The 17,081-nt window shown below is 41.1% G+C and overlaps 1 protein-coding gene, 1 non-coding gene and 1 pseudogene across 2 annotated transcripts; all 3 read right to left on the reverse strand.

Moving 5' to 3' along the window:
• Window positions 1–514: 514 nt before the first annotated feature.
• LOC129036348 (mediator of RNA polymerase II transcription subunit 27-like) lies at window positions 515–1,705 on the reverse strand. Its single transcript, XM_054487331.2, has one exon. It carries the CDS (start codon window positions 1,698–1,700, stop codon window positions 765–767), a length of 936 nt encoding a protein of 311 aa, XP_054343306.1. The 5' UTR covers window positions 1,701–1,705; the 3' UTR covers window positions 515–764.
• A 7,818-nt stretch (window positions 1,706–9,523) lies between these two features.
• LOC129036349 (heterogeneous nuclear ribonucleoprotein A1-like) lies at window positions 9,524–10,877 on the reverse strand (annotated as a pseudogene).
• Window positions 10,878–16,454: 5,577 nt separating this feature from the next.
• On the reverse strand, window positions 16,455–16,561 carry LOC129037613 (U6 spliceosomal RNA). Its single transcript, XR_008502858.1, has one exon. It is a non-coding gene; the product is annotated as a U6 spliceosomal RNA (small nuclear RNA).
• Window positions 16,562–17,081: the final 520 nt, after the last annotated feature.

The raw sequence follows: 17,081 nt of genomic DNA on the forward strand, positions 1-17,081 counted from the left end.
CCAGGACCAGTTTTGTTGGCCAGAACAGGAATAAGACAGAAAAACAGCCGTGGTTCTGATGACCTGCAGAATGAGTTATTCAGTTCTGTGGCAACAGACCATAACTTGTAACTCCAACTACATCTTCTGAAATAAGTATGTTTCAAGGTAATATGAGTGAAAATCCACAATTTTTGTTTGTTTATTATTAACTAGCATTCATACTTTCTTCAGATTTCCTTTGTTTTTAACTTAATGTCCTTTTTCTGTTCCAGAGTCCCCCATGACCTTTAGTTGTCATGTCTCCTCAGGCTTCTCCTGTGTATGAGTCCATTTTCTTTTCTTTTTTTTTTTTTTCCGGGGTACAAAAGGTTTATTGCTTATAAAAATAAGTTACCAAACCCCAAGCCCCCACAAAACACAAGAAGCCCGCATGACGATACCCATGAACACAAGGGCTCATTCTAGTAACAGCTCGCGGAAACGACAGACACCAGCACTGCCGACACACACGGACGAGGAGCATGCTGCACAGCTTCCTTCTACCAGTTTCTAGAAAAGTCTTCTTTGCCTTCAGTCCACTGGCTAGTAGGAATAATTAATCCCATCAGCCACAGAGGGGGTCTGCTCTTCAAGAGTGGCCTCAGCACACATGGCGCTGTTTTATGAAAGGGAGGAGCGGCTGTACACATCTGGGCAGTGAGGAATCAGCTGAGCCTTCTGTGGGCTTCCTGCGTGTCCGGGAAGGTGCTGGGTGGGGTCTGAGGCTGGGGCCAGCGTGGGGGCTACTGCCGGCAGGTGTCATGGAAGGCTTCCAGGGTTCGGAAATCCCTCCAGGTCGGGGGAAGGCCGTCCTGCAGAAACTTCCCGCAGCGCTGGCACGGGGCCTGGAACAGCTTTATGTAACTTCTTAACCAGGTCATGAAGGATCGGACTACGACATCCGGCATCTGGGGCAGCTGATAGTGGAGCAGGGCAGTGGTGGCGTGGTCTGTCACCTTCTGGAATACTTGATAGTTGGATTTGGACCATATATCAAGCTTGCCATCTTCTGTGTAGACATTCTCGTTATATCCCTTTACTATTGTTCTATCAATGAACAGGCTCCGCATAATGACGATCACTTTCAACACCTTTCCCAAGGTCACTAGAAGCATTGCTGATGTTCCATTGGGTCTGGATAAGTGGATGGACATTTCAGGAAACATCCTGTCAATGCAGCTGATCACATCATCAATATATTGAGGTGGTAGGACAAGAGTTGTGGGCTGAGCCTTTGGTCTACGTTTGGCAGATACTCCCATCTGATTAGCAGAACGCTTCAACGACTGCTGATTTAAAAGTCCAGATGCTAGTCCTGCATGGTACTGCAACTTGTTTGACCACTTATATGCTTGAAGGAGTTGACTATAGAGAGGAGTTTTGTCCTGCACAGGATCCAGGCTTAACAGCCCACTGTTATGAAGAGGATGGTTCTCAGATGGCTTGCCTACCAGATTGCTCAGACGTTCCAGCTCTTTGAGGTCCCGGTTGACCGAATGTAAGTTGTTCCGGAAGTGCGCAATGAAGGCCTTCTCCCGGCCCTCCAGCGTCTCCTTGTTCCGCATCCCATCCTTCAGGCAGTCGAACACCCTGCTCACGCTGGAGCGCAGCGCCTGGATGGCACTAATGGCCTGGGAAAAGGCCTCCAGGTTCACACTGACATTTATCACGTCCGCCATGTTGCCGCCGCCACAGCCAAGTCCATTTTCATACTGCTGTAAAGGCCTGCCAGAGACTGGATAATTTACAAAGGAAGGAAGTGTAACTGACTTACAGTTCAGCACGGCTGGGGAGGCCTCAGGATACTTAACAATCATGGTGGAAGGTGAAGGGGAAACAAGGCACCTTCTTTACAAGACAGCAGGAAGAAGTGCAAGCAGGGGAAATGCCAGATGCTTATAAAACCATCAGATCTGGTGAGACTCACCCTCTATCACGAGAATAGCATGGGGAAACCCCCTCATGATCCAATTACCTCCACCTGATCCTGCCCTTGACAAATGGGGATTATGGGAATTATAATTTAAGATGAGATTTTGGGCGGGGACACAGCCAAACTATATCATCCTATGACTGTTTTTAGATTTTCCATGTTTTTGATAAACTTGAAAGTTTTGAGAAGTACTGGCCAGTTATGTTGTGGGATGTCCCACTATGGGACTTCATCTGCTGGTTTTCTCATTAGGTTAAATTGGGTTATGAGATATGAAAGGAGATTAGAGAGGTTAAAAAATGCCATTTTTCAGAAGGGCGTGGTGGCTCATGCCTGTAATCCCAGCACTTTGGGTGGCCAAGGTGGGTGGATTGATTGAGTCCAGGAGTTCAAGACCAGCTTGGGCAACATAGTGAGACCTCATCTTTACAAAAAAGTACAAAAATTAGCTGGATGTGGTGGTGCACCTGTAGTCTCAGCTACTTGGGAGGCTGAAGCAAGAGGATCACTTGGGCTGGGAAGTGAAGGCTGCAGCAAGCTGTGATTGTGCCACTGCACTCCAGCCTGGGCAACAGGGCAAGACCCTGTCTTTAAAAAAAAAAAAAGGAGATTACAACTGAATGTCAGAGTGGATTTAGAGGAAGTTTTCATTATCTAGAATATCTAGAATATGAATGACTCATAATACCTAATATATATGCATTATTAATTTTCAAAAGTGTAAAACATTTTAAAAAACTTGCCTCTACTGTTATACACACTACCTTTATATATATAAACATATATATGTATATATATATATAATTTACAAGGCATTTCAGGACTTTGCAGTGACTGCATCAGGATCATCAACAAGAGTGACAATGTAATTAAATCAGTAAGCAACAGATGTTGTTGGCTTGAACAACAGATAGTCCCACATTTTACTAAAGATGTAGAAAGTATAAAAATTTTACATAAATTTATGCTAACTATATTACTACTAGAAATTCAATAAAATAATTAGCTAATTTTATGTTATCTTGTTTACTGATCCCAACCCCGTCACTCTCAAAAACCTGGTTATTTGGATATTTTCATCTTTGGAATGTTGGATGTAAAAGGAATTATTCTGTCACTCTTCCCAAGGGTCTTCAGTGAGTATCGCTATAGACATTGCAAATATGAGTATCCTTAGAGCACTGAAAAAGCAGCTCTAACAAGAAGAATTGCTAAAAATAGTATTGGGTACAAATGGGCTATCAGCTGATGGTCTGTTCTTGAGGGACTGTTTTCCTACTTAACAAACAACTGTCTTAACACCAAGAACTAGTGATGTGTAGGTTTGGATCACAGCTAAAGACCAAAATTGTTAACAATTAGGAGTTTGTAAAAAGACAATGAGTAGGCTCTTGGTATGAGCAATTTTGCATATGAAACTCACGGCTATGATCAATGGGTAGGAGTTGCTCTCAGTCTGTTTTAGTACGTTTAGACTGGCATAAAAAAATACCATCAATTGGGCAGCTTACAAACAACAGAAATTTATTTCTCACAGATCTGGAGGCTGGGAGGTCCAAGATCAAGTCACTGGCAGATTCTGGTGAGGAGAGCTTTCTAATTTATAGACAGTGCCTTCTTTCTGTGTCTTCATGTGGTAGAAAGCAGGAGCAAGCTCCTGTGGGCCGATTTTATAAGAGCACTGATCGGTAATCCCAGCACTTTGGGAGGCCGAGGCAGGTGGATCATGAGTTCAGGAGATCGAGACCATACTGGCTAACATGGTGAAACCCCGTCTTTACTAAAAATACAAAAATCAGCCGGGTGTTCTGGCGGGCGCCTGTAGTCCCAGCTACTTGGGAGGCTGAGGCAGGAGAATGACGTAAACCCGGGAGGTGGAGCTTGTAGTGAGCAGAGATCGCGCCACTGCACTCCAGCTTGGGCCACAGAGCGAGACTCCATCACAAAAAAAAAAAAAAAAAAAAGAGCACTAATCCCATGAGAGCTCTGCCCTGATGACTTAATCATCTCCCAAAGGCCCCACCTCATAATACTATCACACTGGGGATTAGGTTTCAACATATGAATTGGGGGGTGGGGGAAGGAACACAAACATTCAGACCATAGCACTATTTTTTGGAATATTTCTGTTCATAAACTTGCCATCAGATATTTATAGTTTGTGGTTAAATTTTGTGTGAACTAGCTTAGAAGAAGGGCCTATTTGAGTTGGCATAGGAATATCATTTTATTTCCACACTGGGAGCAAACACTGAAATCTGAATGCACTTTTTTGTGCCTGTTTTGTCAAAGCCAAAGTGAACTACTTATTAAAAATTGGGAGATATATTTCAAATATGACTGTATCAATGCCCTTAGCCAAAAGCCACTAGGAATATGCTGCCAGTTAAACAAATTGGGTTTGTTACTCATTGCAGTGAGGGAGAACAGACGCTACAGGGAACTGTGGGATATTGCAGCACAGGGGTATCAGAAAAACTTTCTAGGATTTGGGCTTATGTTAGGTGATTTTGAAGGGCTCAAGGAAGCTGGGTTTGCTCTTGATTGGAGACTCTCAGGATGTAGGGGCAATTCTATGATTAGGTATCTTACCATATTTTATCTAAGGGAAGGGAAGACCAGACCCATGCTAAAGGTGTAATTGGTAAAAAAGCAGCAGGCACTTGTATTAATATTTGCCAGGATAGGGAGATGTTTGGTATTTTGAGGCTTGGGCAATGTTCATGCTTTGTCTGTATTCAGATATGATTATGGGGAGGCCTTATTATTTTTGTGTGTGTGTGATTTTTTTTCTTTCTCTTTTTTTTTTTATTAAGTATTTATTGATCATTCTTGGGTGTTTCTCGGAGAGGGGGATATGGCAGGGTCATAGGATAATAGTGGAGAGAAGGTCAGCAGATAAACACATGAACAAAGGTCTCTGGTTTTCCTAGACAGAGGTCCCTTCGGCCTTCCGCAGTGTTTGTGTCCCTGGGTACTTGAGATTAGGGAGTGGTGATGACTCTTAAAGAGCATGCTGCCTTCAAGCATCTGTTTAACAAAGCACATCTTGCACCGCCCTTTAATCCATTTAACCCTGAGTTGACACAGCACATGTTTCAGAGAGCACTGGGCTGGGGGAAAGGCCATAGATCAACAGCATCCTGAGGCAGAAGAATTTCTCCTAGTCAGAACAAAATGGAGTCTCCTATGCCCACCTCTTTCTACCCAGACACAGCAACAATCTGATCTCTCCTTCCTTTCCCCACACTTCCCCCCCTTCTCTTCAACAAAACCGCCATCGTCCTCATGGCCCGCTCCCGATGGTCGCTGTCTCTTCGGAGCTGTTGGGTACACCTCCCAGACAGGGCGGCCGGGCAGAGGCGCTCCTCACCTCCCAGACAGGGCGGCCAGGCAGAGGCGCTCCTCACATCCCAGACGATGGGTGGCCGGGTAGAGGCGCTCCTTACCTCCCAGACGGGGCGGCCGGGCAGAGGCGCTCCTCACTTCCTCCCAGACGGGGCGGCCGGGCAGAGGCGCTCCTCACTTCCTCCCAGACGGGGTGGCCGGGCAGAGGTGCTCCTCACCTCCCAGACGGGGCGGCCAGGCAGAGGCGCTCCTCACCTCCCAGACGGGACGGCCGGGCAGAGGCGCTCCTCACCTCCCAGACGGGGCGGCCGGGCAGAGGCGCTCCTCACCTCCCAGACGGGGCGGCCGGGCAGAGGCGCTCCTCACTTCCTCCCAGACGGGGCGGCCGGGCAGAGGCGTGCCTCACTTCCTCCCAGACGGGGTGGCAGCCGGGCAGAGGCGCTCCTCAGGGAGGCCTTATTTTTGTCTTTATCCATCATGGTCACAGAGTGACTTTATATGATGTTGATGTTCGGTGAAATTGTTTGTGTTTCACAGGAAAACACGGTGGCCTAACTGCCAGTGCCAGGCCAGCTTCTGATGTCAAGGGCTGCGTTTCTCTTTCTCAACTACTGGGTTATTAATTGGCTAAAATAACATTCATTTCAAAGATTGCTTCCAATATTCTCCATGTTTTATTCGACATACAAAACAGACATCATTGCGTTTCTATGGGTCTGCTAAATTATTGCAATATTCTTGGTCAACTTCAGAATTAAATCCTTATCATGAAGTTCTTTGGCACTAAATTTAAGAATCAAAGAGTATGCATTTTTCATTCCTCATTTTACAAAATTTTGATCTGTATAGAGTGGCAATCCAGTAAAACATCAATATGTCTCAGCATCTTGTCTCAATTTTATAGTCTTGGAAATTCAGCGTATTAGATCATCCACATGAGACTGGGTTCCAGGGCATATATGCACCCTAAGCAAAAATACAGGAGCCTAATTTAGCTGCAAGAATGCTTATGTGTTAATTCACAATAAGAAGTATAATCATCAAAAGTTATAATAGTTAACTCTTACTGAGTGCCTACTATGGTAAGCATGTGACATGAATTAGTCCATGAAACCTTCACAATGGCCTTATGTGGTAGTCACTGGGTCATTTGGAAAACACTAGACTTACCACCTCTGTCCGACCCTCCTCTTCTTCAGGAGCCTCCTAATTATCCTAACTTCTCTCTCAATCTCTCCCTTTCTCTCTCTTATTTCCAAGTCTCATTCCCAAGAGTTGTTGCATCCGCTAACAGTTTCATGCTTTTGCAATACCCATTTCTCCACTGGTATATTTTCTCATCATTTAGACCAACATACTAGGAGGGTGTTAAAAACTGAGAGGTTCTTTTGCACTTCCCTTTCTTTGGGAAAAAAAAAAACCCTCAAAGATGTCTAGAATGTTATATTACTTACTTATGTTTATTTATGTAATCATGAATGAATTATATGGTTATTACAGATTAGATATTAAATGTGTTGGCGTTTTATGTTAGTCTAACTTGAAACTAGGCTCACAAATGTAATAATCTTACAGTAATCTCTTTTTTATTAAAAAAATCACATGCATCAGCTTAATATATTTTGCTCTATATTTGCTCAGTCATGCATCCCTAATGCTTCAAGATCAGGTTCAATGACTTGATCCAGAAGATTCATATATATTAGAGTCTGGGTTTTGGGGGGTGGGTGGGTGAGAGTAGTTTTGTCCTTGTTGTTTTTTTGTTACAACACATGTTTATGGTTAAAAAAAAGAAAAGGAAAGTACGAAAGAAACAGAGCACAAAGAATAAACAAAACACAACAAACATAATCCTTCCACCTAGAGGCAACCAGTTACTGATAACATTCTGGGTTGTACCCTTCTAGAAGTTTCTCTATACATTCCACATCATGATGTATGCACAATTGAGTTCTCTGCTTTTTTCCCACATTACATCACGTTATAAGCATTTTCTCCACTTTAAAAATGTAAACATATAATTTAATTTAATTATGCATGCAATACATGAATAAAATGTCTCCTTTTTCAAATATTAAAGTATTTAGGTGTAAGGATAGGTATCAATAGAATTTTGAACACCACTCCCATGTAGAAGTGTCCTCAGTATGAAAATATCAGAGTTTATTTAGTCATTGTCCTATTTCCATTATTTTCCTATTCCAACATTGCTGCAATGAATTTTCTTTAATATATGCTTCTTCAGGGTAGGTAAGTAGAAATGGAATTTCTGGGTTATAAATGTGAAAATTATTTAGTTATAGTAGACATATTTAATGCTTAAATTAAAAAATCTACTGCATGTTTTTAATGTTCGGCTTCAAATACTTTGCCGAAAATATCTTTGTTTATATATTTTTGTGCTTATTTCATGTTATTTCCTTAAATTTCTAAAAGGAGATCTACTCAAAGGTTATAAAATGTTTTAGACCTCCTGATAGCATCAAATCATTTTTCAGAAGGATTATTTCAGTTTAGAATCTCCTAGGAATGAATGGGATACTCATTTTACCCTCCAGGCCAACATTAGGTGTTATCATTTAAAATATATTGTTTTCAATTTGATAGGGAAGAAATGGCATGTTATTTTAACTTGCCTTTCTACGATAACTGGTGAGTTTGAACATTTTATATGTTTACTAATCATTTTAACTTCCTGTATTATAAATTGTCTTTTCATATCCTTTTTCCATTGTATACTAAAGCCTTTGTGTTTTCCTTATCAATTTTCAGAGCTAGTTTCATGGGCCCGTACCTGTGTATTCACACTGGGTCCCACACTTACAAGGGCCTCGAACTTGGTTTAATGCCCTGCTGTTGCCATCTTAAAATTGTTAACAATTTTAGGACAAAAGTTTCCACCTTTCATTTTGCACTGGGCTCCAGAAATTATGGGGCTCCACAAATTATATGGCCAGTCCTGTCAGTTTATATATATTAGCTTTATATATAACAAGAGTATCAGCTTTGGTTACATGTTACAATAAACAATTTTTTCTTCAGCTTTTATTTTCTGTGAACAAAAATACATGCTCGTTGTAAATCTTAAATTTTATAAGGTATATAGTATAGAAAGTAAAAGTGGCTAATAATCCCATGTCTGACAACCCCACTGTTAAGTTTTGTGTTTTATATCTATATCTGTATCTATATCTATATCTATATCTATATCTATCTATCTCCAAATTTCAAACTGTTTTTTACAGTAGTGGCTACCACTCTCCAGTTGGTTGTGAGCTGTTTGAGTGCAAGATAACCATGAACCCACAAAGAATTGCCTGCTTGAAAATTAATCATCTGCTTCTCCACCCTCTTCCAAAGAAAAACTCCACTTCCTTCTTCCATCATAATAGGAACCTTCTTCTTTTGGTGAATATGATACAGTTTCATTTACTACACTTTATGTTCAAAGTGTATTTATTTACCTTCAAACACTTTTTATTACTTACATCATTTTGTTTTCATTGTTCTGATTTTTCTATTTGTAAGAATTGTTTGGATGTCTTGGGATGGAATACACTGTGATCATAATTTTTCTCCATTAAAATGAATGAAAATACTTTTTCATTTAATGACAAGATCTTCAGGAACAATTTAAAGTCATTAATTGAGGCCTACATATTATTTTATTTATATATTCTATGAAAATGAACAATCCATTTTGTATCCTGCCTTTATCAAGGGCACTATATCTTGGACATCTTTCTGTAACAGTATATATAACTTTAAAAGTAAAGATTTTAAGACAGATTTTTGTATGTAATCTTGTTTAATGCAAATAAGCTTTAAATAGTATTTGTTCTAAAATCTCCTTCCTTTTTTTTTTCAAGATAATTAAATCGTTTATTGAGTACACATGATAATGGATGATACACAAGCTTCATTCCCATCTATAATTTTCTCTGGTACCATTATTCAATTTAGATATATTGCATAGGATGTGCCAACAATCACTTTTGTAACCAATAATTCCATATTTTGCTTGGGTAATCCCTTTTAATGGTGAACTTCAGGTCACAACAGCAACTATCAGTTCAACTACACCAAGGTTTCTGAAGACAATGGCTTCTCCATCCAAGCAGGTTGTATATAAATTCCAGATAGAACCTGGCATCACCCTGAAGGAATTCTAACTTCACACTGTTGGGGAAATTTACCAAGATGGCTTCAGAGTAGACTAACTTTACACAGCACATTAAAAAAAAGGACATTTATTCAGTGTCACGATCAGACTATTACATTTAGCAATCAACAGCATGGGTGCAAAAAAAAAAATCTACATTAAAACCCTTTGTTGGAATGCTTTACATTTTCCACAGAACAGAAACTAAAATAACTTGTTATACAATTAGTCACAAATACAGTCCTCGAGTTTTTTGCCCATACACATGAGTATTTGTCTAAAACATGTCTTCTTTGTAGCAGCTAGGCCCTGCCACCACTGTGCTTGGCTGAGTTCACAAATCTGTTGTAACCTGTAGCTTCCCTGTCACTTCTCTGGCTCTCCTCTTCTGCTAAGCTTTTTTTCCTAATTAAAATCTTCTGCCACTGCCATAGCTACTGCTGCTGCTGGAACTGCCATAGCCACGTTGGTTTCGTGGTTTTGCAAAGTATTGGCCTCCACCGCCATAAGGGCCAGAGCTTCTGCCTCCAAAATTTCCTCCCTTCATGGGTCCAAAATGTGAAGACTGATTGTTGTAACTGCCAAAATCATTGTAGCTTCCACCACCTCCAAAATTGCTTCCATCATTACCAAATCCATGATAGCCATCCCCACTGCCACCATATCCACCACCACCATGGCTGCCACCAAAGCCACCATGACCACTGAAGTTTCCTCCACGACCAAAGTTGTCATTCTCACCGAAACTACCTCCACGACCTCCACCAACGTTTCCAGAACCACCTCGACCTCTTTGGCTGGGTGAAGCACTAGCCATCTCTTGCTGTGACAGGGCTTTCCTAACTTCACAGTTGTGGCCATTCACAGTATGGTATTTCTGAATGACAATCTTATCCACGGAGTCATGGTCGTCAAAGGTTACAAAGGCAAAGCCCCTTTTCTTGCCACTGCCTCAGTCAGTCATGATTTCAATCACTTCAATTTTTCCATACTGTTCAAAATAATCTCTTAGGTGATGTTCTTCAGTGTCTTCTTTAATGCCACCAACAAATCTTTTTCACAGTTAAGTGGGCACCTGGTCTTTAAGAATCTTCTCTCGAGACAGCTCTCTTTGGTTCCACAACTCTTCCATCCACCTTGTGTGGCCTTGAATTCATAGCTGCATCCACCTCTTCCACAGTGGCATATGTGACAAACCCAAAGCCCCTGGAGCGCTTGGTGTTTGGATCTCTCATTACTACACAGTCCGTGAGCATTCCCCATTGCTCAAAATGGCTCCTCAGGCTGTCATTGGTTGTTTCAAAGCTCAACCCTCCAATGAAGAGCTTCCTCAGCTGTTCGGGCTCTTTAGGAGACTCTGACTTAGACATGAAGGCAGGGTGAAGAGAGACTTTAATGATGCTTCTTTGGCGGCATCCATGTGCAGAAAAAAAAAAAAAAGCCTAAAATCTCCTTTCTAGTGTTAATTAATATGCTGTTGTGCATGCCTTTGTTCTAGGCCCTTTTTAATTTTTTTTTTTTTTTTTTGAGACAGAGTCTCACTCTATCACCCAGGCTGGAGTGCAGTGGCACAATCTCTGCTCACTCCAACCCCTGCCTCCTGGGTTCAAGCGATTCTCCTGCCTCAGCCTCCCAAGTAGCTGGGACTATAGGTGTGTGCCATGACATTGGCTAATTTTTGTATTTTTAGTAGAGACGGGGTTTCACCATATTGGCCAGGCTGGTCTCGAACTCCTGACCTCAAGTGATCCACCCACCTCGGCCTCCCAAAGTGCTGGGATTACAGGTGTGAGCCACCGCGCCTGGCAGCCCTTTTTAATTTAATATGATTGCTGGCTTCTGGGCTTATCATATATATCTAATAAGTTGTGACTTACACGATATGCAAAGGTTGGTGGTGTATGATTTACTTGCAATCTAATGTAGAATTTTCCTCAAATAATATGACATTTATATTTATGGGGGAAAGTTACAGTGTGCTGGCTCTTCTTCTAATGGATATTTGACGTTTTGCTTCAAATCATAAGTCTTGGTGCCCAAATCAATCTCAAGATTCCTCTCTGTAGAAAGAAGCTACAACTCACATTTGAAGCTATGTGCTTCCTCTTTCACTATTCTGACTGTGCAGTCCATTTCTATTCTTAGGATAAGTAAAACAGGTGAGTCTTAGTGTGCTTAAACCTCCTCATAAAGCTGCTTTGCTTCATGGTCCAGGAATTGTGATTCCTTCCATTTCCCTGCCCTCCTCTGCCTGCCTAACCTTTTAAGAAAAATACCTAATTCCAAATCCCTTGGAACCTCATCATGACCACAAATCTGTAGTCAGGGATAATTTAAACTTTCCCTTTTCCATGCCACTAGGGAAATTGTTTGCTTATTCTATAAACTACAAATATTATAGGTGTGAGGAACAAGTATATAATGTTGTATTTTCTTTATCAAATTCTGCAAACTTTCTTCCTCTCCTCCCTCCCTCCTTTCCTCTATCCTTCCCTTCCTTCCTTTCTTCCCTCCCTCCTTTCTTCTATCCTTCCCTTCCTTCCTTCCTTTCTTCTTTCCTTCCTTCCTTCTCTCTTTCTTTCTTTCCTTCCTTTCTCTTTCTTTCTTTTTTTCTTCTTTCTTTTCTTCTTTCTTTCCTTCCTTTATCTCTCTCTTTTCTTTTCTTTCTTTTAGATAGAAATGGGGTCTTACTACATTGACTAGGCTGACTGCAAACTTGTGGACTCAAGTGATCCACCCACCTCAGCCCGCCAAAGTGTTGCAATTATAGGTGTGAACCACCACGCCTGGCCCATTCCACATTTTTTACTTGTACATATACACACACACACGTATACATATATACATATATATGTGTATATATGCACACAATTGAATAATTGTACATTTGTTCTACATGATCTAACTGCAAGCTTTATCTTATTTTATTTATTTATTTATTTTAATTTATTTTTAAGACAGCGTCTTGCTCTGTTGCCCAGACTGGAGTGCAGTGGCAGATCTCGGCTCACTGCAACCTCCACCTCCTGGGTTCAAGTGACTCTTCTGCCTCAGCCTCCCGAGTAGCTGGGACTATAGGCGTCCACCACCATGCCTGGCTAATTTTTGTATTTTTAGTAGAGGCAGGGTTTCACCATGTTGGCCAGGCTGGTCTCGAACTCCTGTCCTCAAATGACCCACCCACCTCGGCCTCCCAAAGTGCTGGGATTATAGGCATGAGCCACCATGCCCAGCCAATTTTTTTTTTTTTTTTTTTTTTTTTTTTGAGAGAGCATCTTGCTCTGTTACCCAGGCTGGAGTGCAGTGAAGTAGTCATGACGCACTGCAGCCTCAAATTCCTGGGCTCAAACCATCCTCCTGCCTCAGCCTCCCAAGAAGCTGGGACTACAGGCAACGCAACCACACTTGGCATTTTTAATATTTTTTGTAGAAACTGGGTCTCACTATGTTGCCCAGGCTGGCCTCTAACTCCTAGACTCAAGTGATCCTCCCACCTCACTTCCCGAAATGCTGGGATTACAGATGAGAGGCACCACACCTGACTGCAAGCTTTATTAAATTCTTATTTTTTCCATCTTATCAGCTCATATTTTCTTGTTAGTATTCATTTGCCTGCTTTTTCTTCTCCATCAAAAATCTGTACCTATAAAATCAACTTTTTTTTTTTTGCTATTCTAAACACATTTCTACAGTTTGTTTGAGAAGCACTTTCCATACTTTTTTTTTTTTTTTTTTTTTGAGATGGAGTCTTGCTCTGTTGCCAGGCTGGAGTGCAATGGTGCAATTTTGGCTCACTGCAACCTCAGCTCCCTGGGTTCAAGCAATTCTCGTGCCTCAGCCTCCCCAGTAGCTGGGATTATAGGTGCCCGCCACCACGATGCACTAATTTTTATATTTTTAGTAGAGGCGGGGTTTCGCCGTGTTGGCCAGGCTGGTCTCAAACTCCTGACCTCAGGCGATCTGCCCACCTCGACCTCCCAAAGTGCTGGGATTACAAGCGTGACCCACCACGCCCAGCTCCATACACTCTTAACCAGGAGATTGTTTGTTTTTTCGCACACAATATCTAATGATGAGCTGTTTTATAGCATGAATTTAGTTAATGCCAAAGTACAGCATTTATTTTTAGCAAATGAATCAGCAAGAACAATAAAGCTGTTTTAATCAGACCAAATATGAAATCAAGTGTTATAGATGGCCTTCGCATATAATTTATATCTGCATTTGTTTTGGCTATAAAGTGTGGGGAACATTCTAACTCATTCACATTCTAGCAGATATTTAATAGCTCGATTTTCTTGATACTCTTCAATTAAACAGATGGCAGAGAAAGCTTTATTCTGAGGTCTATACAAAATGAATTATCTGGTAGTGTAAGTATCAATTTGTTGGTAACCTCCAGGATATTTCTGTATAACATATTGAGAATTCAATTTGTTTTCTAAATCATAGTTTTATTTTTTAATTAATTATTATTTATTTATCTATTTATTTTGAAACAGAGTCTTGCTCTGTCACCCAGGCTGGAGTGCAGTGGAGCAATCTTGGCTCATTGCAACATCTGCCTCCCAGGTTCAAGCAATTCTTGTTCTTCAGCCTCCTGAGTAGCTGGGATTACAGGTGTGTACCATTCCGCCCAGCTAATATTTTTTGTACTTTTAGTAGAGACGTGGTTTTGCTACGTTGGCCAAGCTGGTCTCGAACTCCTGTCCTCAAGCAATCCGCCCACTCGGCCTCCCAAAATGCTGGGATTACAGGCATGAGCCACCGGACCTGGCCCTAAATCATAGTTTTAATGTAAAATTCTAACCAAATATTTGTGAACCTCTAAAGAACCTCCTTAGAATCTTAGGATTTGGGCCGGGCATGGTGGCTCACGCCTGTAATTCCAGCACTTTGGGAGGCCCAGGCAGGCGGATCACTTGAGGTCAGGAGTTCAAGACCAGCCTGGCCAACATGGTGAAACCCTGGCTCTACTAAAAATACAAAAATTAGCCAGGTGTGGTGGCGGGCACCTGTAATCCCAGCTACTTGGGAAGCTGAGACAGGAGAATCGCTTGAACCTGGGAGGCAGAGGTTGCAGTGAGCCAAGATTGTGTGAGTTCACACCAGCCTGGGTGACACAGCAAGACTCTGTCTCAAAAAAAGCCAACAAAAACAACAACAACAAAAAACTTAGGATTCTATAGAACTCAGGTTGAAAACCAGAGATCTAGAGTACTAGACCAATGGGCCAAGAATCTGTATTTGTTACTCAAATTTCCTGGGCTTCAAAGGCAGTCTTTCTCACATCAGACTGTGTAAGGTTAAAAAAAAATTTTTTAAGTCCTTTTTTTAAGCAACAGGGTCTTGCTCTATCACCCAGGTTAGAGTGCAGTCACATGATCATAGCTCACTGCAGCCTCGAACTCCTGGGCAATCAAATGATTCTTCTGCCTCAGCCTCCTGAGTAGCTGGGACTATAGGCACACACCACCACCCTCAGTTATTTATTTATTTATTTATTTATTTATTTATTTATTGTAGAGACAGGTTCTCACTTTCTTGCCCAAGCTGGTCTTGAACTCCTGGCTTCAAGTGATTCTCCTCCCATGGCCTCCCAAATTGCTGGAATTACAAGTGTAAGCCACCTCAAATGGCCAAGTACATTTTTTAATGAAGGATTACCAATGCAACATAATATGTTGGAAAAACTTGAAATCAGAGAACATTCATTATTCTTACTATTAGTAGAAGGCATGCTGTATACTACACACTCTGATAAGTACTTTATAATTACTATCCAATTAAATTTTCTCCAAGAAGAGCTATTCTGTGGAGTAGCTACTACTATTAGCCTTTCTTTTATGAGATGGAGTCTCACTATGTTGTTCAGGTTGGAGTGCAGTGGCTATTCACATTTACAATCATCTCACACTACAGCCTGGAACCCCTGAGCTCAAGTGATCCTCAGTCCTCTGCCTTCCGAGTAGCTGGGACTACAGGCATATGCGACGATGTCTGGCAGCCCTATTTTTTTAAATCAACTTTTATTTTAAGTTCTGGCATACATGTGCAGGTTTGTTACATAGGTAAACGTGTGCCATGGTGGTTTGCTGCACAGATCAACCCATCACCCAGGTATTAAGCCCAGCATCCATTAGCTGTTCTTCCTGATGCTCTCCCTCCCCTGCAACCACCTCCAACAGTCCTCAGTGTGTGTTATTCTCCCCCATGTGTTCACGTGTTCTCATAGTTCAGCTTCCACTTGCGGTAGCTTGTTCCACTTGTGGAACATGTGGTGTTTGGTTTTCTGTACCTGCATTAGTTTGCTGAGGATAACGGCTTCCAGCTCCATCCATGTCCCTGCAAAGGACATGATCTCATTCCTTTTTATGGCTGCATAGTATTCCATGGTGTATATGCACCATATTTTCTTTATTCAGTCTACTGTTGATAGGCATTTGGGTTGATTCCATATCTTTGCTATTGTGAATAGTACTGCAATGAACATATGCTTGCATGTATCTTTATAATAGAATGATTTCTATTCCTTCGGGTATATACCTAGTAATGAGATTGCTGGAGCAAATAGTATTTCTGTTTGTAGATCTTTGGAGAATCACGGCACTGTTTTCCACAATAGTTGAACTAATCTCATTCCCACCAACAGTGTAGAAGTGTTTCTTTTTCTTCGCAACTTCACCAGTATCTGTTGTTTCTTGTCTTTTTAATAATCGCCATTCTGACTGGCATGAGATGGTATTGCATTGTGGTTTTGATTTGCGTTCCTCTAATGATCAGTGATGTTGAGCTTTTTTCATATGTTTGTTGGCTGCATGGATGTCTTCTTTTGAGAAATGTCTGTGCATGTCCTTTGCCCACTTTTTAATGGAGTTGTTTGTTTTTTTTCTTGTAAATTTGTTTAAGTTCCTTGTAGACTCTGGATATTAGACCTTTGTCAGATGGATAGATTGCAAAAATTTTCTCTTATTCTGTAGGTTGTCTGTTAAAAATATGGAATGCTTCATGAATTTGCATGTCATCTTTGTGTAGGGGCCATGCTAATCTTCTCTGTATCAATCCAATTTTAGTATATATGCTGCCAAAGTGAGCACAGCAGTCTTATTTTATAGGTGGAAATACTGAGGCTTGGAGTGGTTAATATGCTTAAGGTCACACAAGCAGCAAGTGGTAGAGCTAGAATTCAACCCAAATTGTGGTGTTTTTGGGGTAGAAAACGAATGTCTTCAATTTACATAGCATCTTGAATTGAGAAGCCTCAAGTTAATAAATGATGGTAACAACTACTGTTTTGATGATCCAGGGCCAATTCTGACTGCTGAATGTAACATTTTCCACAAGTATGTGCTATAGAATTGCCTAAGAAATTCTATTTTAAGCTGTACGTTTAAGTGGTGAGTTACTGACTACTGCTCTTTTTTCTGTTTTTATTTTTGCATATTATTTTAGCCACTGATGCTAGACAACTTGAGAAATTTAGGGACTTATACTGTTTTTCAAAAGAACATTTCTTATAGTATAACTAAATTTTTAAAATGTGTGTGTGTGTGTGGTTTTTTTTTTTTTTTTTTTGAGACAGAGTCTTGCCCTGTCGCCCAGGCTAGAGTGCAATGG

This window comes from Pongo pygmaeus, chromosome 4 (genome assembly GCF_028885625.2).
Source record: "Pongo pygmaeus isolate AG05252 chromosome 4, NHGRI_mPonPyg2-v2.0_pri, whole genome shotgun sequence".
Lineage (NCBI taxonomy): Eukaryota > Metazoa > Chordata > Mammalia > Primates > Hominidae > Pongo > Pongo pygmaeus.

Coding starts and splice junctions, on each gene's coding strand:
- LOC129036348 (XM_054487331.2), bottom strand. CDS start 1,700: ATGGCGGACGTGATAAATGTCAGTGTGAACCTGGAGGCCTTTTCCCAG.